The sequence below is a fragment of the Tachypleus tridentatus genome, chromosome 13 (genome assembly GCF_004210375.1).
Source record: "Tachypleus tridentatus isolate NWPU-2018 chromosome 13, ASM421037v1, whole genome shotgun sequence".
In the NCBI taxonomy this organism is placed as follows: Eukaryota; Metazoa; Arthropoda; class Merostomata; order Xiphosura; family Limulidae; genus Tachypleus; species Tachypleus tridentatus.
This window is the reverse complement of record NC_134837.1, coordinates 98,973,449-98,999,901: the sequence shown is the minus strand read 5'-3', so window position 1 is coordinate 98,999,901 and position 26,453 is coordinate 98,973,449. Positions and strand designations below refer to the sequence as shown.

General features: G+C 29.3%; 1 protein-coding gene across 3 annotated transcripts in view; it reads right to left on the bottom strand.

The window, feature by feature from the left end:
• LOC143237811 (condensin-2 complex subunit G2-like) overlaps positions 1-26,453 on the bottom strand; it is a 97,665-nt gene that overhangs the window by 25,811 nt on the left and 45,401 nt on the right. For all 3 annotated transcript variants that reach the window (XR_013020279.1, XM_076477428.1, XM_076477429.1), the window contains exons 9-18: positions 24,747-24,839; positions 21,930-22,022; positions 20,356-20,481; positions 19,377-19,472; positions 16,413-16,496; positions 14,560-14,712; positions 10,505-10,727; positions 9,623-9,894; positions 6,830-6,907; positions 6,417-6,653 (exon numbers count right to left, since the gene is read on the bottom strand). Coding sequence is in view for 2 of the 3 variants with exons in the window: in XM_076477428.1 (XP_076333543.1) it covers positions 6,417-6,653; positions 6,830-6,907; positions 9,623-9,894; positions 10,505-10,727; positions 14,560-14,712; positions 16,413-16,496; positions 19,377-19,472; positions 20,356-20,481; positions 21,930-22,022; positions 24,747-24,839 (1,455 nt within the window). In the remaining variant the exon portion in view is untranslated. The remainder of the gene's footprint in view (positions 1-6,416; positions 6,654-6,829; positions 6,908-9,622; positions 9,895-10,504; positions 10,728-14,559; positions 14,713-16,412; positions 16,497-19,376; positions 19,473-20,355; positions 20,482-21,929; positions 22,023-24,746; positions 24,840-26,453) is intronic.

Below are 26,453 nucleotides of genomic sequence, written 5' to 3'. Positions count from 1 at the left end.
CACCTGAAAACCCAAAATCGTAAAAAACATTGGTTTATGTAATGAGCCATAGCTCTAAGACGTAATACGATACAAAGCTGAATTTTGTTTTCAAATTTCCTATAACATATCAGTTGATAAATCAGCAATTGTTGTAATTAAAAGTCTATTAGATCTCCTGCAAAAACATTAAGTTGCATGCAACTGTTTATGATTTAGCTAAAATAGCCCTACTTCAGGCCACAGTTTGACCATGTCACCAGTTATTCAACCTTTTCAGATTTTTACCATATATCTTACATCTCTGAATATAATCTACAAAAAAAATCAGGATGGTGTTCAACCTACTTTTTGAGTTATAATTTTTTACAGTATCCTCTGACCACATGTTTTTTATTAAAAAAAAATTCAGTCATCTGAAACATTTTCCAAAATCTGGATGATTTGACATGAAATGACTCTTATGAAACATAACAAATACAGTACAACCTGGGATGATCTCAAAACTTTTTACCACAGCAAATTATTTCTAAGTCTGTGTCATACCATCACTCAAAAACACTTCTAATTATCAAGCAGCATAAAATGGGATAAAATATGTTACTTGGTGATATCATTAGTTACAAATTTCACGAGCCTGTATCGACACTAGTAGAAAAGAAGTAGGTTCAACAGAAGACTTTTGGCAAGTAGTTGGTACTGCACACTGATCTGTATACATGGATAGCATACACAGGGATGAAGTCACCACAAGACTTCTCATGTCCATTTTATCAAAACTCATCCTGCTAGATTATTATGTCATTATATGACCATTATTATACAGTAATTTAATCAAGATACCTTATTGTTTTGCCTTTGGATACAGCAACATATCAATCCAGAGATATGACAATAATCTTTTACTTTTAAGTGTTCCTTTAAGGTCCACTATATATCAGCTAAAAGAATTCCATAGACTTTGATATATAGAGAACAGGTATTGCCTGTAACACATGCAATAAACAAAACCCCATCAAATCTGATGTGTGATGAACTGTACTTAACATAAGATACACTTATCCACTTAAATACATATAATACCTGCTTATTTGATAAATTTAAATAACACATTTTTATTGGTAATTACATGTAACTATATTGACTCAAAGTCTCATTACCTACACCCAAGGTTACTTATATAAGCCTTCAGGCTGTCTGTTATGTGTTTGGAATGGTATTTTAATGTGTTAGTGTAAACAAAGTTCATTATTTTATGGAACTGGCTTATAAATTAAATAGCTTCTGCCTTCAATAATGCAACTTTCACCACTTTTGTCATTTCAAAACATTGGAAACTGTTTTTGTTTAAATAAGATATTTTGACAACACTGGTCTGTATAATCAAGAAATGTTATTTCTTGTTGTTGGTTTACACAAAAGCACCATTTCCTACATTGTATATACATTAGGACTACATGTGAAACCACACAAGTGAGTTTGTAGCTCATATGTGCTGATTGTTTATAATACTAGTAATCTCTATAGAACCAAAGAAGGCAGTTAATCTGCCATAACATTTCATGTCGTCTCAACCATTTGGCACAGATAGAAGTACACACGAGAAATATTTCTATTAAGACTTCCACAAATTCTACTTACCTAAAACCATTGAAAAACTTACAGATATCATAATTATTTCAAATGAATATGGAACCTTTTAAATAGGTTAAAATTTAAGTAACAAAAAAGAATAACATTAGAACTATTACACAATCTTAACCTAAATAAGAACATATATCAAGACCAAAACTGACAAGATGTTAATTGCTGTTGGTAATCTACAGGAACTTCTGCCACTTTCTTTTTACTTTACTATTACAATATGTCAACTGTTGGAACCAGTGCTTCTGTTTCTCTACTCTTAAAGTGAATAAATATTAACATTAAACAAAACGACTTTGAGAATGTTAATGAATCTTTGGCATATACTGGTCAAGTTGACTGACAAATTTCGTTCTGGCTTCTAAATAGGTTATAAAATGATCAAGATGTTAAAACCTGGCAAGATGAAAATTTATAAGCATTCATTACTTGAACAATGTTTTCCAATTAATATGAACAGGTTCACCATCATACTTCTTAAACATTAAACAGTGATAATGCTTGTAAACACGTTTCAGCAGGAAACATATATCTGAAAACTGAGACAGTTTTCTCAGTTAAAAAGTAGAACTTTCCAAGACACTGGAAAGTTTTTATGCAACCAGTAGCAAGCCTGTCTTTATATGAAATAAAATTGAATTTTACTTCATGGTGTGAAAGTTAAATAGTGATCTAATTATCACATGGTAATTTTGTTGCATTGTTAAAAGTACTAACTTTTTTTTTCCAATCTCTCTTTTCAACTGAAACTAGTTCACTCACAAGGTGTCCAAGACTCTCCTCAAAGAATTGCTGGTGATATAACTCCTGCATGTTCAACAGTTATATGTTAAGAACCCTGGACAAATGGATATCATAGTAAGAAAATATAATTCCAGATCTTTCCAGTTATTAATATAATAACAGGTTTAATAAACTGTTTCCATTCTAATCCAAACATTCAATAATTATTAAAACAACTTCATGATCAGTTAAGTTCTTTAATAGTTGTGTAATGAGCCATTTCAGTTGTTTTTATCCATGTTGTGATGCAGTATACTTAGTAAATTTCTTTACACACCTGTTTGTTTTATATAGATAGTGCCCATCTTATGTTACGCTTTTCATGCTTCTGGTCAAGTTCTTCATTAAAATTATTTGTTTCTGAAACAATATCCAAATGAAAATATCGACACAACATTATATATATCTTGAGAAAAGAAAGTGTTGATCTAAGTAACCTGGAGAATTATCCAGAGAAAATATCTTTCACATTTGATGATAGCAATTTGCAGTTGTTTCATATAAATGGACACAACAAAGGGATACACTCATTAGAAAATAATCACATGCAACATCTTAAGTATTTTAATAGGAAATATTACAAACTTCTTTACATTTTGCCGTGTTACTTTTTATTGGAAACTATGGCTTTGACGTGGCATGTGTAAAAGTTTCCATCATTTACATGCTGGTACCATTAGTTTGTGAATGATGTATTTCCTTATGCTATGGGCTTGACCCTCAACTGCTTGATAATGGCCATTTTGGATCCATTTTAAAGATTACCTCAATTGTCATATTTTTTATGACTTTTTATGAAGATCATAACTAAAAATCCAGAAGACATTTTTGTAATTAATACCTAAGCAATATGATATGGAGGAAAAAATAACTTGGAAAATACATGTATGAAATAAAATGAGAAATAAAGTAAACTTAAAAAGGCCAATATTGACAAGCAAATACAATACGTGTCCACCATGCAACCTCCACAATTTTGACACCAGGACAATTGTGATTATTTTGTAAAAAACACCAAATTTATGCTTTTTGTGGTATCTTGACACTCTTACAATTATTAAGAATGGGCACGTCCAACTTCTTTTTTCTTTTGTTAATGTGTGTCGCCTGTGGAAGAGTATGTTTGTACTAAATCCCATGTAAACTGATTGAAACAAAGATAAGTAATTGACCAAAACACTTAAAATTATGCTTTTTTGGGAGCTGACCCCCTAAAAGGTTCAAAATGGTTAAATCCAACTTTTTTGTATATCAATGTGTTGAGCACATGAAAATCTATATTAGATGACTGCTGCAAATATCACCACATGAGCCCAAAAATATATTTTTGAGTTACTTAACCTTCGACCCCATAAAGTCTTTAAAAGGCCAAAATAAAAAGAAAAGTAAAACACGTCTCAGCACATAGGATCAAAGCATAATCCTATCAAATTTCAATCTAATCCACCAACAAACAGTGGTTGACTGAAAAGCACTTTAAAGAAATAAATAAAAAAGAAGTAACAAAAAAATGTTTCTCTTCAATGACATAATTAAAATAAAACTCCTACACTTACAAAGAATATTGAGGACAAGTTATACAATGTTTCTGATGAAAATTTAAACAGCAACCCCACTAGAAAACTTGAGTTAATAAAAAAAAGATACTTAATTAATATAAAGAATAAAAAGTAAAATTTAAACACAACATGAAACAACTGAATGAGTTATCTGCATACTATTCAACATTAAGAAACGAACTCCAAATTTTTGGCAATGTGAGTCTGGAAACTTACCACTGACCCACTGAACAGATTTGCTGTATGGATCAATGATCTACTTTTGGACACTGTCACTTTCTTAAGTAATGTCACTATTTCTACTATACTTACAGTTCAAAACAAGTTCACTCATTTGCAGTTGATGTAATTTGTTATAAAATGTAAAGATTTCACCTTAATCTTTAATTTTACTTAATTTCCAAGTTATTTTTTCACTGTAATGTCTCTTCCACTTCATGCATCATTGCATCACATTTCACTGTCTCACATAGGTATGGTAATAGTTACAGTGTAAACATCTTTTAGGAGTTGGCAAATCAAGCTTACAATTAATTTACTTGTCATCAAACAATAGCACTAGGCCTGTATTAGATATATTTAGTTCATTAGTAACTTTCAAGAATTAAAGGAATGTATAATAACAGTATTATTTACATTTTATACAAGTATTGTTCAAACTACTACTGTCTTTGTTGGATAGAGTGAAACATGTCATCAGCAAACAAACAGTGTGGTTGGAATACTGTATTATAAATCTTTTTAATTCTACAGTCACTAAATATAAAATACACTGTTAAAAAATCCAATGGGCCTAATACCAATGTATTATGACAAATAAATTAACATCAAAAGTATGTTTTATTGTTGCACATGTTCTTTTCTAGAATGAATAAACTGTAGATATAATAACAAAGAATGATGGAAGCCCAATCACTGGATACTAATGAAAACAAAATTATCTAAATTTTGTAATTGTGATCACATTTTTTACATTTTTTATAATTTTGCACCTTACCAGCAGAATAAAATATTGTCAATTTAAACAAGTTCCTACCAACAGCCAGTAACAATCACTTCCCTTTCACAATGTATTCTCAGGAATGGTACATATCTAATCAATTAAAGTGATCACCAGTGATGTTTCAGTCATCTGGTCTCTTTTTTTCAATTAAGAACAGGGACAGGATCACATTAACTGTTTAACAGAAATGAGTGTTAAACAGGACTGACTAATTACATGTAGGAGTTAATATCAAGTAAGATAAAAATAATGCATCTAGAAAAATACTTTAAAGAACAAAATAAATTTATTAAAAAGTATTTATTATTCTTTTTTAAGCAACTATGACAAAAATATTTATTTTGTTCACACTTTTAACATTATTTAATTACCTAGCACACTAAAGTACTGTTTTACACCATGTCCCCTAACTGCAGGGTATGAATGTTTAAAGTATGTATTCTTGTCTGACTGTTGTCAAGGTCATTAAGGTTGATAGACTGTATTTCAGATGCATGTAAATAAGTAACTATTTCTAAAAAACCTGGGAATCCCATTCTTGAAATATTTCTCATGATTATTAGCATATAAGTCTAATTATCATTAATGTAAAATAAAAACTAATATAGATAAATGAATTAGCAATTGCAATTCATGTATAACAAATAACTATTTAATAATTCATAACTAAATGTGATGATCATTTACCTTACTGATCATAACCAACTATTCATATCTTCTTGCCACAACCTAACCATAAACTTTTACTTGAAAAATTTTAGTGGTTCACAGATATCTGTATTGCAGGTATTTCTGTCATGTACATCTGGTTTGAAATTATCTTATTTTTCACAAAAACCTGAAACCATCTCGCTATTGAACAGAAAAGTTTGGACTCAGTTATGGCTTTTCACAAAAAGTAAAATATGTAGGAAAACCAAATGAAAAATGAAAACTTATTGGATATGAAAACTGTTAATGAAAGTTAGACTGTATATGAATTATCTGTAAAATACAACAATAATGTTAGCTAGAACTAAAATCTTTACAGAAGTTAGTCTGTTTAACAATAGAAATTATGGAAGTTACAGTTTTTTTCTAATTTTAATTTCATTTTTAATATACTTTTCATCCTTTTCTTTCATAGCATCAAATTTAGTATTTTGTAATTTCAACCTAGATACCACCTTATACTATACATAAGATAATTTATAGGGTCAAACTAGGTAGATACTGTTTTAACAGAATTAAACATCACAGTAAAAATTTGCTAAAGCTGAAAATGAATAGAACTTCCAGTAGGCACTTTGTAGCTCAAATCTTGAACCTTTCAATTCACAATTGGCTTGCTAACAATAGGTCACATATGACCCACCACAACATTATAGTTTAAACACATCTATTGGTGACATAACAAATTTTAAAAAGGCTTCAGACACACACCATAAAAATGCAAGCCAACTTATTACCTTCTTTCTTGATATATCACGATTCAGGCCAAAAGTTAACCACTCTGATACAAGCTCTAGCACATCAGAACCTCGTCCATGATTACAAAGACTTTCAAGAATAGTATGGTATGATTTAGGTTCTGAATCTTCAGCCAACGAGCGAAGACGAGACATACAACAACCTGCAAATGTTGGGACTGAAGAGGGTGGTAAAAAACTTGTCAAATACACTAAAGAGTCCCACACTTGACCATCCTACAAGAAAAAAAAACAGTAATTAAAGAATTCAGCTCATACATTACATTATACAGTTAAGCCTCAATATAAATATAGTTGATGAAAGATTTTGTTCAACAAAAATCAGCCTGGTTTAAATCCTCATTACTGCAATTTAAACTATATGTTAATTAAAGCTGTTAAAGCAGACTCACCTTAAAGAACACAAGGAAAATGGTTACACTTGCTGTGAAGGCTTTCACTAACTGTTTTAACTTCTCTGAGTAAGCAGCCTATATCAAAAATGATTGAAATTGAATAAAAATGTTCATTATCTAAAACATGATTTTAGTTTAAAACAGACATGTATACCTGACATAGTACTAAAAGACTTTACACATTTAAATTGGAATATCTTTTAATATTTTTTTCCAAATAAAAACAAAATTAAGTCAAATTCTGTTGCAAAAATTGATATTTATTAAAAAGTTAACATAAATATGAACTGAATTATTTTAAAATCTCAAAATTTACCTCCTCCGAAAGTCTGAGATGTTTATTAATCAAAAAATATAATGAAACATGAAATGTGCTTGGAGAATATAAAAAACGAACTAAAAGCAGCCAAAAATTTGTTTCATGTAGTATCTGATCTCACCAACACAGACAGAACAATGTCAAAAAAGTACACCCAATGAAAATTTATATGATTATAGTGGAAATGTTTTAGAAATAGTAAAGTGCATCATTTTATAAAGTTTACATTATTTCGGATGGTATTTTCATCACTTTCAATTTAATTTATAATACCATACTTATAAAGTCAACTTTCTATAGTAATTAATAGTATATCAGTTAGTCTTCATAATTGCAACCTCAGAAAATGTAGGTTTACAGTATACCCAGAATACTTGAACCAATAATCTAAAAAAAGCAGAAGCATCTTAATATTAGAAATACAAAGCTTCAAAGATATATTCACTTTAACAATGGAATGTAATCAGCCAAAAACTGTCTTATCTCCTTACACTAGTGAAAGAATCACAAGAATTGCAGATTATAAAATTATTTCTGATGATACAGGTGCATTACAAATAATGATGCAATTCATTTATTGCAATTAACAATATATAAAAATCAAAGTGTCTAATAAAGAAAAAAAAAACTTGCTAAAAGAGCCAGAGAACTACAAAAATCATTTCACAGAAGACAAAGAAAGCATATTTTATACATGTAAAAGTTAATTTCAGAATATTTCTAAACTATGCAACACAATAAAGGGCATATCTAATACAACAGGATTCTTACTAGCAAACAGAAAATTGTGAAAAATCATTCCAATGTTCTGATAAATGAGGTTTAATTATAACATGTTAAAACTGAATACTGTATTTCCCTAGCAATCACATTCCATCTGTTTCCAATGTTTCTTAACTATGGCCCTGCAGCATTCTTTCCATGATATCAGGGTTATTTACAAAACAGCTCTTGATGTTGTTGCACTAATCAGAAACAATACTAAAATTTTAGATGTATGACTTTCAAAGATATACACTTAAAAAAAACAAATGTTCAAAAACTCAAAAATTTGCAGTGAAAAATGTTACAGGACTGCTCTGATTACAGTTTATCTCTGAATTAGCTGCTGATTTTGAGGTGTGACTGGAAGCTTTGTCCAGATAGTTTGCCATTTTTTTAAGTAACTAAACAACTTACTTTCACAACAATTTAGGTTAAATAGAAATTTTAAAAAAAGTTCTTAAGCTGGACACAAGTTTTCCAGTTTCAAAGTTTTAAAACAATCAAGTCTCCATGCAATTATACAAGTTAAGATTTTATCAAATTAATTAATTTTAAAGTTAAAAATGTGCTTAGTAGCCTTCCACTTCATTAATATTGTACTTCCTAAATTTTAAATATGTAAATGTCAACCAAATATTTAAGGTTTTATAGCCAACATTAAGGTCACATTTTTTAATCTGTAAAATCAACACCTCATAGTCAAAAGTACATGTAAATATATATATATACATACACACACACACACACATAAAGGCATGGTTTCTGTAGTCTTTATTAATTCACAAGTGTGCATTAAATGTTGCAGTTGACTTACACATCAAATGTGTCTACGTGTCTGTCAAAATTTCTTGTATTCATTGCATAATTTATAGCAGTTTATGTATAAATTGTAATAACATAAGACTAGAGATGAAATGCAGAAATTAAAACCTGTATATGCTTGTGACAAGTCATGGTTAAGTAACCCTTGAAAATCAAAGGTTTGCTCTCTGAGAATTTTAACAAAATGTAGCTCATCTGTTTTTTTATGCTTTGCATTTTATAAGTAACAAGTATTCACACAGACAAGCTGCTCCATTCCATACTAGGAACAGATGTTATACCACGTTTTTAACCAAAAATTAATTATTTTAACTGAAGTTTTTGTAAACAATACTTATAAAAAAAAGTTAATTCCTTCAAGAAACAAACTTAGTTAATGATTACTTTAATCAAGGTATTTTACAAGCTAATAAAAAAACATTTCAGTCTGCCTTACCTAATAACTTCTTTTCCCATGAGATAATTCAATATTTATCATACATTATAACTACTTCAATGTAACTTAGCATACACAACATTGTTGTTGTTTTTGAAATTATATACCTGGTGTTTCATCAAGTACACTGGGTAACACGTACATAGGTGTTATTTAAGTTTTATAATAATTACTGATAAGTCAGGTTGTGCCTAAAAAAATCAATTTACACTAACAATAAACAAGGCTCATTTCTGAAACAATGTATGTCTTTACTGATATGCTAAATCTTAAGCAAAACCTGACATCTTTGATTATACAAATTTAAAAGATTAGATATTTTTAAGACCATTTATTTAAAAAAAACTTGTGTGATTGATAGATTACATTCCCTTTTTTTAACTGTAAATTCAACAAAATAATGATATATCCAAACTTCTCCTCATATATTTAAAAAAACAGTAATTACTTGTTGTAATTTGCTTCCTGTTCCATGCCATAAAATGCATATTGCATCTATAAATCCACAAACAATCTCTGGATCATCAAAGGGAAATTCATCTTCATTTTTACTGCCATGTAGTGAATCACAGTTTTGAAGAACATCATCATGGTTTTCCTTATTTTCTGTGTATAATGTGTTGCCTTCTATACTCAATTCTGATGAATCATTTGGAATGGTTTTTGTTTTTCTTTTGACATAAGCATACAAAGCTTTATTTACCAGCAACATAAAGTCAACTGAAATAATAAAAATTGTATATTAATGAAAGTGATCACTCATTAAATCTCATTTTACAATTATAATCTGTTAGAATGATAAGATAATACAACATTGTTAGATAAAGATCTGTCTCATACATTTCTCTACACAAATAACGTATCAAAAGGAAGTATTTTACTTATATCAATTCAAACAAACAAAAATAAGATTATTCCTATATACCCTTAAGTTCTTAAAAATACTAAGAGATGATACTGATTGTATCTAACATTCACAAGTCTGGTATTAATATGACTTCAAAAGAAGAATTTTAAAGGCATTCTTAGAAAAAGATTTGATTCTTCCTTAGTAAGCTATTATTAGAAAAAGATAGAAAAAGAAAATATTTGCAGGAAAACCAAAGTAAGATTTTTTAAGACTTTATTAGCTGATCACAATATAATTCTAACTCTATAGCCTTAATAAAGCTTTTAAAAACAAAAACATTATTGCACACAATAAATTGTTTCTAGACCAAGCTGCTTATTCAGATATTAAAAAAAACACGAGAAGCATTACTGTTGCTCCCAATGAGGGTCACACGTCTTTCTAATTGAAAACATTATTGCACACAATAAATATGCTTACCAATTGTTTCTATACCAAGCTGTTCATTCAAGCATTGAAAAAACACACGAGAAGCATTACGGTTGCTCTCAATGAGGGTCACACATCTTTCTAACTGAACAAGACCTGGTCTGTTTTCTGGCAAAAAACTGTACTGTACTAACTTTACCAAGCGACGTGCAACAGATAAACTGCTCGTTTCCATAGAAGCAAGAATGTAGTCCACAGGAACAACATGCCAAAACTGAAAAATTGAGATAATGGCACCATGTCTAGTTATGCACATACAATATTGTTTTCTCAAAAATTATATAAAGGTTTCATCCTATTAAATTCTTTTAAAATGAGTATTATTTGTTACTGTCTGATCCTATGTTTGAGGATTACGAGTTGAAAATTCCTTAATTTAAAACAATGTTTAATGCACCTGAAAATGGAACAGTTCTAAGGAAAAAAACAAAAAGAAAGAATTAACTGATAACACAGACTAAACACAACAAGGCTCGTCAAGCTCAGTAAATGACAGCAGTATTATCTTCAAAATTCTTTGTTGAGTTTGATTGGACAATATTACAAAACTTGTAATGGATTTACTGTTACACATTTATTTTAATATCTGCATTTGTTTTAGTTTGATGCATGTGATGTATACAATTGGATAAGTGTTTTGCAAGTCCCACCTATTCTCTAAAACTTATAGATTCTTGAGAGTAAGAATCAACAATACACATTTGATGATAACACTAAAATATATTTGAATATTGTTGAATTTGAGAATCTCAATTAATGAGTGCATAAAAGCAAGCCATCACAAGGTGCCAAAAGACAGTAATGGAAGATTGTTGTTTCATTGCTACAGTCAGTATACTATAAGCCTTGGAAGCTGTATTTGCGATAAACACGTATTAATCAGAAAACTAGGTATTTGACCTGGAACATTTATAGATTTCAAACATTGCAAACGATTTAACTTTTAACTTTGGATGTTAGTCTTTATATGAGGATATTAGACACTGTATTGGTGAAAAAAGACTGCATTCTTCAAGCTAGCTAGACATCAAGAGAAGATATCTGTTTATCAACATAAAATGAATTCACTCTCTGTGAACATCAAGAAAAGATTCAGTTCCAGACCAGACTGGAGACTCAGTATAGCCTGTATGCTTGTAAAACTCTTGTATATAAGCCAATATTTGTAATAACTATTATTATAAATTGTATTGTTGTTTGGATATTAAAATGTATTTATGTTAAGAAAGACACTTATGTGTATCAATCTTGTTAACAAATATCATAAATTTGATATATATAATGAAATTCAAACAAGTTCTAAGTTAACATTTCCAGCTATTTGAAACCATAATATGTGAAGGTACATAATAAATCAAACACTCATCTGAAATAAATTATAACATGTAACACTATGAACACAAAGCAAAGTAAAAAAAAATTCAAACCATGGCTAAAGTATAATAAAATTAAGTGTAACCTTACATAGAAAAATTATAACTGAATAGATAAAACTCCTACACTTGGGTGAAATTACTCAGATTGCCCTATGAAACTCTACAGTTTTTTTCCTATATATGACTGAAGAAAAAGAGATGTTCTAAATGATGAAGCACCATGTGGCTGTTTTGTCTTGATTGTAATTGAGTATCTGTCCAGAGATTTTACATTTCCATATATTCTGAATTAAATCATATCACTTTGTAAATTAAGTTTAGTTCTGTAAAGCACTGACAGAAGTCATTCCAAAATATAATGATATAAATATCTACACACATACACACACACACACATATCTGTAATACATTAAATGTTATTTGTCTAATAATGTGGAAAAATTCATTGGAATGAATATGGATATGTATATATTTGCAATGTGTACTTATTGAGACATTATAATACAATAAATTGAGCCTGAGGCTAGTACGTCAAAGAAGTATTTACACCATGCTTTCTATGAAACAATGAATCATGCTCGTCTGAGCTACTAAGTCAATGAATTCCAAAAAAACATTTCCCTTTTGAATGCTTAATTGAAGAAAGTCTTTTATTCATGGGCCTGAAATTGTTGTATTATGTTTTTACAGCTTCTAATATTTCTTTTCAATAAATGTAAATATGAATGAAACCACAACAATGATTGAAAATGACTTATCACAGTCTTCAACTTGAAAATGATGTCAAAATTTAGAGAATGTCATTCATCTATAAATAATGTTAAAAACTAAAGCTATAAACATTTTTAGTCTTAAATTTTTATTGATGTATGCCCTTTTTTTATCTTTTACCTTAAAGATGGCCAAAATATCCACACAAAAAAACATTCCCAGAAACAAATTAACCCTTTTGTGATAGGCTTGGTATAATATACACAAGTTTATCTAGACATTTACTAGTTAAGTATTTGCACTATAACTTTTAATACAGTATGTGCATCTTCACAAAATTTGGTAAACTTTTAGTAAAATTACAAGTATTTTGAATAAAAATTAAATTTTAATGAAATACTTTTACTAGAGATTTGTTTGTGAAAATATAGTCTGTTTCATTACTATTCTCAGTGCAAAGTGATTTCATGTCATGATTGAAAAACTATTCTTCACCCCAAAAATCTCAAATATTATTTGCGTAATCACTAAAATCTCCTGAATGTTTCTTTTCAGTAAGACTTTATATTTTATAATAATTTATATACTCTAACTATGTGGGGTCTGTCACTTGATCAACCTTTTTACCCATCATAAGAAAAAAGGAAATATAAATTATACTTTGTTTTGTGTAAGAATAACTACATACAATACAAAAATATAAATGTTTAGTCCAAGTAGCATAAGTCTCATAATGCTATATAATTATATCTTATTTTGTATTATATTGACCTTCCAGTCATGCCTAGCTAACATTACATAACTTGCATTAACAAGATGCACATCCACTCATGTTACGTATCCAACAGTATAAAACTGACCTTTATAGTTCCCTGTCTTGCCTGTGGTTTTAGTGGACTAGTATTTTGTAACACACAGTCACATTTCAATTATCATACATTATATATGTGTATATAAATTATTACTATTTAGAAATAAATTAAACTTGTTTTGATTAAAATACAGAACAATAAATCAAAACATAAAGCAAACAATTATCTCTTATCATTACAACATCTGAATTTGGTTGCTGCTAGACACAGGTTGCTATGCAATCCTTTTAAAATTTCACACATGGAGGATATCAAATTTTTAAGGCTATATTTATACAGTTGTATAGCCAAAATATAAGAAATAACTATACTATGCTACCATAGAATCCTGCCAAATTGATTAAGCATAGTAACAAAGAGGTATTTAGTTTTTAAAAATATAAAACTTCAAGCAGGCTAAACACACAATCTACCTTCTTGAAATCTTGGTTCAAAAAAATGTGGCAGCTTTTTGACATATATAAATGGCTGAGAAAATCAACAGGATGACGTTCTAAGCCCTGTTTCTTTCAATAAATATGCCATATCTTAGCAAAATAAAAAGATATTTAGTTCTTATTTTATATTCTAGCTGGTTAATATTAGTAATTCAAGTTCCCTAATTTGTACATAAACTATAGACTTGGTATTTTGACACGACTAACATCTAATTTTGAACAGTGCTGCATTCAACATATCACATGACTCACTAATACCTGTATTTAGGTGTGTTTTTTAATATTTACTTTTTAACAAATGCAATGGCATGGAATGTGACCAATGACCCACTGCAAAAGAGTTAATTAAAGTTAAATCCACTACCAATTTTATGTTTTCCATTATCATATGCTATTTTGTTCTCAAAAAAATATAATAAAAGATGTTCACATAATACAAAAAAGCAAAAAACATAAAATATTTTTCATAAAAGATACATTCAAATATCATTAAATGATCAAAAGGACTGATCTTGGCTTATACCATAAATTCATTATATTCATTGTTCACATCTCAGGAACATAGTTTTATTTAAAAATTACAGGTATCATGAAAACTATAATAAGATGTTGATTTGATACAGGAAAAATAACAGTTAATAAAAACCAACCTTTATGCTCCTTAACCCCTTGACTTTCAACAAGAGATCACAAAAAGCAACCCGAACTTTATCAGATATGTCAAACAAAGTATCTTGAAGTTTTGGCAAGATGACCTTCATAGTTGGATGGGTCAAAGGATTCTCCATTAAAAGGCTAAAACCCTAAATCAAACCACATTAAAAATATAAGTCATAATAAAAATCACCATTACAATAGTCAACATTTTGAAAAAATTTCCATACAGGTATTTACATAACTGAAAATAATACAAATAAATACTTATGTCAAAGGATCAAAGTTACCATCTCACATCACACACCTTTGTAATAAAAACTAATAATTCTATAATTATTTTGTTGTTGTTAAGCACAAAGCTACACAATATGTTACCTGTGCTCTGCCACCACAGGTATAAAAACCAGATTTTAGTATCATAAATTTGCAGACTTACTGCTGAACAAGTGGAAGCCTGTGTTTAAATAAACTAAAATTTCTATATTTGTCAGGTTAAGCACATATCCAAAAGCATGTGCATTTTACTATATGAAAGCAAAAAATGCTTTAAATAAGCAGGAACAATATTTCTTCATAAAGACTGCTACAAACCTCCATGAAAGCTATTCAGTGTCTGAACTGGCAGAAACTAAAATCAATATAAATATGTTTAATTTAATAATGTATCAGACACTACCTGAAAAATACTGGATGGAACTTTATGTTCTGATACACAAGTATTCAAAAGAGCTAACTACTGAACTAAACATTATGACTATCACAGCCATATAGAAAAGAATTTCTATATAGATGTGAAGTTGTCTGTAAAAATCTGTTAAACTTTCCAACAGCTATAAGCACAGAGATCATCATCAAAAGATGTAGTGTAGTGTATTGAATTTCATAATTACATTAGCACATGTACATTCAGTTATTCTTTAGGTAAAATGTAGGCACAATAAACGAGTACCATCAAATGATAATAAGGAGAATGTTTAATATTATTCCTCTTTTAGATGATTTGTAAAACAAATCTAAGTACAAGAGGTATGTACATGTTTTGTAAGTGACATACTTCTATAAGGCATAAGAACACCTTTGTCAGGCCCCACCATATCTTGTCAAGCTTCCAATTTAGTGAAAAATTATACTAATTTTCAAACACTTTTCTGTAAACATCTCTTCACTAATATCAATAACAACTTTCAAATTGCAGAATAAAAAATATATATGAATTAATCCAAAAGTGTAATAAATAGAGATGTTGAAAATAAAAAGCTAGCTAAAGTGAAACAACAATAACAAGACTCACCACTCTCTTAAAGTAGTGTATATTTCCTTATACCAAAGCCACATCAGGCTATTTGCTGCAACCACCAAGAAGAATAAAACTTTCTGATTTTAGTATTGTAAATCCAGAGACTTACCACTGCCTCACCTTATGGTACCAAAATGCTTTGCTGTCTACTTCATGATATTCATAAATAGATTTCCACTGTCACTATTTCATATCTATTGAAATTACAGCCAAGAGAATAGGCTTGGAAAAGTCATTTAGCAAAATCATCTAATATGTGTAATTTCCTATATGTATAAATACTTTTCCTTAGTACCGTTGATGAAAGTGATAACTATGTATTGACAATTTTAGTAATTTTCTTCTTTCTTTATATTTAAATACTTTCACAATTCCATACAATTTACAAGTATATAGCCTTATAATGCAATGACAGAGATAAAGATCAAGTCAGAGTAACTAAATTGATAAGGTAGAACATTCAGGTTCACTTGGAATGATTCAAGAATCACAAAACATCAGAACATGTGAGTTAATGGTCTCAGATTTGACTTGGAAATGATTACTGACCTTGAATACAGAACTCCTCACTTCAGCAGAAGTCACATCATGTGCCAAGTCTTCTACCAGTTTCTTTAAAAATGCTTGAATTACCTATAAAACAAAATACTGGATAAATAATTAATTGAAAAAAAAAACACTTTTGACATGAATTAATCTCATCAGAATAGGTAAAATGTGTTAAGTGGAGAGATCCAACAAATGAAACAATTTCAAACTGGTTAATTATATTTAATACAGACTTTTAACAAACTTCACAATATCCAATTAAATTAAATCTATCCTGATTATGCTAAAAGATAACAGACCCCAGTAATTAATAAACTGACTGAAAAAGCTAATTTTTTTGTACTGTAGTATCCAAATACTACATATCTTACTCTCATATAACATTTATTTACAAAATTTTTCTTTCACTTTTAATTTTAGAAAATATTAAATCCAATTACAGTTGTGTGCAAAATTCAGCTTAACATATTACTTTCTGTAGACTGACTGTGAAGGAATTTATCTGTTGTTTCGAGGGACAGTTACAATGTACCCTTTTTGACACTGAATCTTAGATACACTTTGCAAGTGTTACAAATAATGGGTACTTCCATATTTTGATACCCTTTTCTCTTATTTATTAGCAACAGAAAGAATATGAAGTGTAAATGCAGTTTTGCCTGTCTCAGATCAATTTTGTTTCAACTTTTGAGAAAGGCACTTCATTTCCTGATCTGAGAGAGTTAAAATTCCATATGAAAATACAATAATTGTATCACATTATTTCAACCTACTGGTTATGTACATTTTAACTTTATTTTAATTTGAAATTCATTTACTTTTATTTTAATTTTACCTTCCTAACCTAGAAAGTAAGTAATGCAACCATATGTGGAATTTGAAAAAAATATATTTCTCTAAATCAGGAATATCAATATTTTATTGTTGTGCATCATTGTCATTAGAATTTAAGGATTCCTAGTCTCAACTAAATCAAACAAACTCAGAATACTTTAACAACTTTATTTTAATACTTTTATTTTTTTGTATTTTGATTTCCAGTTACAATTCAGAATTAATGTTTTAAAGGATTTTATACAATTTTACATAAAGTTCTTAGATTACTTTAACTGAAAAGGTTTTCAAAACCTTTAAATATAAAAAATGATCAAAATGTGTTTAAAGATAATTATTATTATCATAAAATATTACAAAATTGCAATTTCTTAATGTGAATGTGTTAAAGATCCAACATAAAAAACTGTTTTTCAAGCTTTAACTATAGGAATGGAAAAATGTTATCACAACAGAACAAGTTAAAATTTAATGTGGATCATTCAGCTATAAATTATATATTAAATTATGAGGAATAGTATGTGTGTGGGCATATATTTAAAATGCTCAAAAAATAAAGGAACAAATACATATTTCAGTATATTTTTGTCATAACTAAATTTATGTATGAAAAACATATCCGTCCATCTACATGTGTGTTTTAAGCTTGCGAGGAAAGTTTGAAGCAGCTCAAATGACACTCACCTCACTCAAGATGAATACAACACAAGGTACCCCATATAAGGCTGTCACATGAAGCTATGCATTCCTCATTAATTCTCGAAACAAATACCAACATGGATCTTTCATGGCTCATTTTGTCAGTGCGTACCTTCATCTTGTGTACCCAAGCAGTCAGGTGCTATCTAACAGAGAACGAGGTGGCCAGGGCAGTCCAGATGCTACAGGATGGCCAGACCCAAAGTCGATTGATGATGCTTGGTAACACACCACATAGGCGACGCTATCAAGAGACGAACCTTATGGCAGGAGACCAGGTCAAGGCCATCATTGCTGCACAACAGCCAGAGAGGACCACTACATCTGCAGAACAGGTTAGCTACGGCTCAGTCACTGCTAAATGACCTTCAGCATTCCACTAGAGCCCGTGTGTCAACCCAAACAATTCACAATTGTCTGTAAAAGGCGTTATTCTGACAATGCAACACTGTGCAGCCACGTCAGAGTTTGCTCGTCAGCACCTGAACTAGGAACGTCATCAATGGACCACCGTGCTGTGAACAGCAAGTTCACTGTGTTTCTCATGATGATGGACGTGCAAGAGTGAGGAAACGCGGAGGAGAATGATTTTCCACCTGTAACATTGTACAAGTCGACGCTTACGGCGGAGGTTTTGTAATAGTCTGGGCAGACATATGCTTGGGTGGTTGCCTGGACTTACTCATGCTTGACATAGGTGTTCTGAAAGCATGATATAGAGACAAAATTCTGGAACCCATTGTGAGACCTTTTACTGGTGCTGTTAGTGATGGGTTCATTCTCATGCAGGTTAACACGCAAGCCCATGTTGCCAGACTGTGTATAAACTTTTTTGACGAGGAAGGAATAGAAACTTTTGAGTGGCCCGCCAGATCTCCAGATTTAAATCTGATTGAACACTGTTTAGATATGTTATTGAGGTGTGTTGGTGAACATCAACACACTCCTCAGAATGTACACAAACATTGACAGGTCCTGGAAGATGAGTGGGCTGCCATACCCCAAGATAATATTGATAGACAGATTTGAAGTGTGCCAAATTAGTGTGAGGAGTGTCACAGCTGGATATTGAATGTTTCAAAAATTTCTAGAATAAACACATGTAAACTGTTTAAAGTATTGTTTCATATGGGATATCAGTTTTGGTGATATTGATCATTTTTAAAAATTTTATTTCTCCATGTTTTACAGTTCATCACACATTAAAAAAATGGATACATGTGGAACTAAAATGAGGCAAATTACCTCAAAAAATAAAAATACTATCACATTTCGAAAACAAATAGATTATATAAGAAAACGAACTTGTTCCTTTAATTTTTTTGAGCAGTTTATATATATTTCTGCTATTTAATTTACTCACTCTGTGTGTAACTTTAGAAAACATAATAAAGTTACTTATTTTTGAAGCCACTGTAATAACAATTGTACCTGATTAGGAATCATCTCAAAATGATGACAAAGGACTCCACAAACTCCATAGCTTGCAATGGTACGAACTAATGGAAATGGATCAGCCAAAAGATCCTAAAATAATTCCCACATGTTAGTTACTACACAAAATAAAATAAAAAAAAACTTTTAAATAACAAATAACGGCCATATGAATTTGTTACCATATAGATAAAGAAGTCATCGGAGAGAAATGATTCCCATTAAATGTTAAAAACCTATAAAAGCATTAAAGGGTTTTGATCAGTTATCAATATCAGTTGCAGTTCTTAATACAATTTCGAAAATAAACTTTATTCACTGAAACCAGTTAAACAGTTTCAAACAATATTAAAATCAGATACAGCTTCATTCTTTAGTAAATTTCTCCTTTTAACATTCAACTATTAAAATTACATATTTATGGGTAGTTACTTGCTTTAATAATCAATTTGCATAAACTAATAACTTTTCATATGTTATAGGAAATTATATATTTTAATTTCTACATGTATATAAATACTTAATAATACCTTGTTAAGTTGAAAACTGTTATGCATATATACATCAGAAGAAATCTGCAAGTCGACTTGGTATAAATATTTTAGTATTAAACTACATCAGAAAAAGTGTCATTCATTCAGTTGTTGAAACTTGTAACAAGCATAATTAAAATATAATCAAAATATTTGAAATATGCAAATAAAACACTGGTAGAATATCATACAGAGCCTTAGTACTCCCGAGTATTAACAAGCAGTCCATTCACCATAAAATACATTAGTTTCACAGTCACTAGACAAGTAAAAACATCTTGAGAAAATATGTTTGCAAGAGTTTCTCCAAGTTTACTAAAAGTGAACTGAAATAAATCTCATAATTTTTTCACATTAAGAGCTGGCATAATAATTGATTTTTATCTACCCTTTTCCTTTTCTGGTTACTTTAGAAGTTACAGCACTTGAACTACAATACTTACATGGATGACATCAAATTGTTTTTGAAGCATAACATCAGCTTCTTCAACATTAGCTTCAGGATCCTCCAAGGGAAAAACGTCAAAAAATATTGTAGCAGCATTTGCACGTACATGACCATTCGCTACCTAACATACAAAACATTTACAGAGCCTGAATCTCAACACTGAAGTAATATTCTTCAAACTTTCTAAGTCTAAACTAAGATTACTTTGCTTGTTAGATACTAACATTTGAAAAGAAAATGCATGAGCAAATCATTACTAATAACTCTTAAAACTTGATTTAACAAATCTGATATTTTTGTGTGAGTCTTGTAATGTTTACTATTAATATGCAAAATTTTGTGAAGATATGAATGCCACATTAAACATCATAGTATGAAAAGTATAACAAGCACAAAATGATTAAAGACCAAGCCTGTAGTAAGAGTTAACTAATACTGCACAACATAGTGAAATATTATTGAAACTGAACTAGGATGACATAATTAGTTATAAGATAAGAATTGGAAATAAAGTAAGTAGTAAAGTTAGTTTTACTTTAATGCCATTAGTAATGAGTAATTCTATTTCCTTGGATTTACATACAGACTTGGTCTGAAGTAATTTTGCCAAAGGATTTTTCAGCTAATTGATTTATTATTACAATTTTTTAATTCTTGTTTCTTAAAACCTGTTGCTGGTCACATTTGGTGATGGCTCAAATGGCTTACAGACTTACAGCAAAGGATTGATTGTGTTGAAGGTATGGCAGAGATGAGGAAAGAGAAGTAAGTATACATCAGAAAGGCAAACACTTTAAATACTTAACTTACTAAAGAAAAAATGTCTGGTGAAAAACAGAAAATTTCTTCATTCTCTTTTGAGTGGTTGTAGTGCTACACATGATATTTTGTACCATACACGTGACAAAATAAATAATTTGTTTAGTGAGTATATTTACTTATGGTACACCTTGTAGTTTTTACCAAAAAAAATATAACTTCAAACTGAAATGTTATATATATATTTACTTCTGATTTATAACACGAATCATACTGATTACAACAAATGTCAATAACAAGCAACAATGTAGCATTTTCTCCCTAGTCACTTATTAGAAGCTAACATGTCTCTTCCCAGTTCCTTTTTATCAGATGTTTATTTTCAAAAACCCTTTTTTCCAACAGTTGAGAAAGTTTGGACTATATTTCTAAAGCTTTAATAATCAAAAAGGCAATGTTAAAATAATATTTAGATTAGCTCATCAGCATTTGCTCTGACATTTTTTCAAATGCAGCTAAAAACATCATACAATTAACTATAAAGAATAAAGAAATAATGTAAAAAATATCTTCTCTTCTCATTAAGTTTGGCAGTTTATGAAACTTTTACTTCACTAACAAAATGCAGCCAAAATTTATATTTATCACTATCCTTTTTGCTATTTAAACAGAAAGGCTAAAAGGTAAAAAAAAGAAAAATTTAATGTCCTAAACTAATAGCATTATTACTATGCTTTTTATAAAATAAAATGTCTGTTATCTCAAGTATACCAAATTTTAAAGTAAGGAAATTTAATTTATTAGACTCACTTTGAGAGACCTCCATATAATAGGTTCATAGAGATTTAATAGCATGATTGCTACTGAACGTTGTTGTTTCTGACGATGAAAACAGTTCAGCAGCTGAAAAACACAACAGAAAATTAACTATTTCTGAGAACAAAAGTTAGTAAGATAAACAATGAGATAGAACAGTAAACTTTACTTAAATAAAATCAGCATTTCAAAGCCAGCTATTTTTGTCTGAATTTCATTAAAGATTTTAGACTTTGTGCTAAATTAATATGCACCCTTACATATTTTATTGTACATCTGATGAGTTACGTATGTGAAAAAAGAATACACCCATGCATCAAATAATGAAAAAACAATTACCAACATCAGAAAATAAGCTTCTCCCTCAAGAAAAACAATTTTTCATTATTACAATGTAAGTGCCTTGAAAATGTCAATTGCCTTATTTAAAATATGGGAGATAAAAATAAAAATATTAAAATTGGAAATATAACATTAAACATTCCTTGGAGTTTCAGGGTTAAACCACAACCAAGAATAACATTCAAGAAATTTATTGCCGCAAAATCACGTTGCAAAAAAAAAATACTGTAACATACCAACAGCTTGTAATTTTTTACTTTCAACAATTACTGGCAGGAGTAAAGTTGAAAATTCAAATACATTTTATGTATTTCCTTACTTTTATAAGTTACCATAACCATATATGTATACACAAAAAGTTGTTAAACAAAAGTAGGACAGATAAAATTTGGGTACAGCTTAAAGCACAGAAACTAAATAATGTTTTTGCCCTTTCCTGACGATTTGTTCTTGAATTTTGCACAAAGCTACACAGGGTTATCTGCACTAGCCATCCCTAATTTAGAAATGTAAGACTAGAGAGAAGGCAGCTAATCATCACCACCCACTGCCAGCTCTTGGGCTACTCTTTTACCAATGAACAGTGGGATTGACTGTCACATATAATACCCTCCACAGCTGAAAGGGCGAGCATGTTTGGCGCAATGGGAATTCAAACTCATGACCCTCAGATTACAATTTGAGCACCTTAACCACCCAGCCATACCAAGTCACCTTTTATGACAATATATACGAATATTTATAACTTTTAATGCAGTACATTTAACTTCACAAAATTTGGTAAACTTTCAATAAAGATTGCAAGTCTTTCAAACACAAAAAAATTAGGTTCTTTACAAAATATTTTTATCAAAAACTTGTTTGTGAAAATATTGAGTCAGCAAATATTTATATTTTGTCTGTTATTTTCTCTATCCTAACTATATGGGGTCCATCAATTTTACTGACCTTGTAATCACTAAAAAAAACTAGGAAATATAATTTTTTTTTCTAGATTGACTATAAATTATAACATGAAATTAAAAATGTTTAGTATAAATACCCTAAATTTTATAACATTATACATTTAAACATATTTATTATTTTTAGTATATTGACCGCCAATTGCCTGGCTAAGATTACAGAACTTCCATTGATATGGCATACATGCATTCATGTTACTATATCCAATAACGTAAAACTGACCTTTAGTCTTTATAAAGTGACCTGTCATGGCTGTGCTTTAGTGGACAAATACTTGGTAAAATACAATCACATTTTACTTATAATACAATTATACATGTATATAGATTATTACTATTTACAAATACATTCTTAAACTTATTTTTCTTAAAACACAGAACAGTGAATAAACAAGTATAATAAACAATTATAACTTCTAATTACAATGACTATTGTACTCGATTGCTGCTTGTCATAAATTGCTAATACTTTTCCAATTTTACACATGGACGATATGTAAAACAAACTAAATTATTTTAAGTTTTATATACACATTTGAATAACCTAAAAATCATAGAAACTATATTGATGCTGCAAAATTCCACTATAATTTATCAAGCTTAGTAACCAAGCTGTATTTTATCTAAAAATATACATAAATTTCAGCGGACTAAAGACACAACCTACCTGCTTGAAATCTTGGTTAAAAAAACAAAATAGCTTCTAACATATTAAACTGGCTGAGTTAACAACTAAGAGGACATTCTAAGCTGTTGATTAGTTATTCACATCATATACTGAAGTAAGTTTATATAAAGGACCGTTTCCAAAAATGGAAAGAGATGAATGGGGCTACTGTGATTCTGTACCAAAGCCATATCTCAACAAATAGAAAAGATATGAAGTTGTTCTTTTATATGATGTCAATATTGGTAATTTAAGTTCCTAATTCATATGATGCTATACAATCAGTATTTTGACATCACGAACATTTGAACCAGTGCTGCATTCAACATACTACATGGCAAACAAAAAATCAATATTAAGGTGTGTTCTTTTACTGTTTATTTTTAAATGAAGAAATTAACTGATACATAATATTAACATCTGAATTATAATCTATAATTTGACACCAAACTTAAATATAAATTCATAAAATAGTAGTTCAATAAAACTTTGGATACAAGTCAGCAAACATGGCATGACATTTGACTTGTGACCTGTTGTGATAGGATTATTAAACTTTGCTTTTTGACCAATTACAAATGGACTTACTATAATTATGTATATTGAAGAATATTTTGCAATAAACAAAGTGATTTTTCATTCCAATATCTTGTCTGTTTAAAATCTATTTGCAGGTTATAATTTTATAAAAATCAATCATAAATTAAATCCCTACTCTCTTACAATTTAAATGAGATATGTGTAATAAAATATTGAAAGGGTAATAGGAAAACAATTAAAACAAATACTTCTTTTTACTAATAAGATAATGTAATAAGAAAAATAAATTCAAATTCATACTCTTCTCAGAAGTGGAGCCAGAGATTTCTTGATGTTCCTAGGAACATGGACAGCATAAAACATAAAGTCTTGAATACAAAACTGCTCTATTTTCTATAAATTAAAAAAAAAAAGAAAAGATAATCTAAATAATATAATCATAGCTTTGTTTGAAAGAAAAATTAGGTCATAAAAAAGATTTTTCAAATTTAGTGAAAGTAACATATATCATTTGTTAAGTTACTCAGGTATTTTTTAATAAAAAAATGTATTTAGTAATTCTGTTATGATACTGAAAATAATTACTTCCATACCCTTTACTCTTTTCTCTATATATTATGTAATAAATTAACCTACTGCAAAGAATCAAATTCTCACAAAACATGTTTTACATTAAAGAATAATATCTCAAGCAAACATAGTAGATCTTTATTTAAAAACCCCTATGTGCAAAATTATAAATGCAATACAAACTTTATTACAAGAAACCTTGCAATATCTACACAATTTTCTTTTGGCAATTAAGTCAGGTTTGTAACAATATTTTTTGGCCTTGTACTTTACGAAATACCAAAATAATTTGAAAAATTGCATTTACTCATATAAATATGTGTGTATGTGTCATTTTTAATGCTTTGTCCCTTTAAAAACTGATTCTTCAAACTTAGTTTATGGTGGTTTAATTCTCTCAGGGTGTGCTTAGATGGTTTGACCAACCATGTGACCTCTTTATTCCCATTTAGTCCTTATAGTTTTGATACAACTAGCTTTCAATACAGCATTATATCTTCACAAAATTTACTTTCAGTAAATATTGAGTCTTTCACATACAAAAAAAATCATATATTTCAGTGAAGTACTTTTAAGAAACTAAAACAGAATATTTTTTTCATTAATATATTAAGTATTTATCTCTACTAGTCCAAGAACAAAGTGAATTTCATATGAAGATTGAAGATACTTTTCTTCACCTCAAAAATCTCAAATTCAATTTTCTTAACTTCTAAAACCTCCTAAATACATTTCAAATGTTTGTTTTTAGTAATACTTTATATTTTGTCTGTTATTTTTTCTACCTAATAACTCTATACAGTGTTGGTCAAATTGACAAACCTCGTAACCACAAAAAAATCTTATTTAAAAAAAAATTAAATACTTTTTTCTTTCTAGATGGACTTCAAATTGTAACATAAAATGACATTCATTTGTCCTAAGTGTATTTAAACTCGTAAGAGCATACACACACAAACACTTAAATTTTTCTGTTTTAGTACTCTTTAAAACTTCTGTCCTCATCATAATAAGTTGTAAATCACTTGGGAATTATGGAGCTCATGTTACACTAGTAAATTACATTATCCACAAGCTAGCAGCTCATCTGTGCCTCATGAAACACTTATTATTATTATTCATTTTCCCTAATCTAACTAACTTATCTGAAGAGATCCCTATTTTTACATTTTAGGTACTTTTGTAATAATAAATGAAGAATAAACATGGAAAATTAGAGATAAAGTATTACCTGAGTCTTATTTTTGTTTTTGCTGTTCACTGTCAATGACACTTAACCATAATGGTAGTAATGCACTAAATTTTTATTTAATTAGACAATACACTAAAGAACACAGAATAATAACATGCAAAAAGAAGACAATTTTCCAATCTATAACAATTTTCCTAGCTCTCTAACTATGCGACAAGGACCATTAAAACTTCATTCAAGCTAAC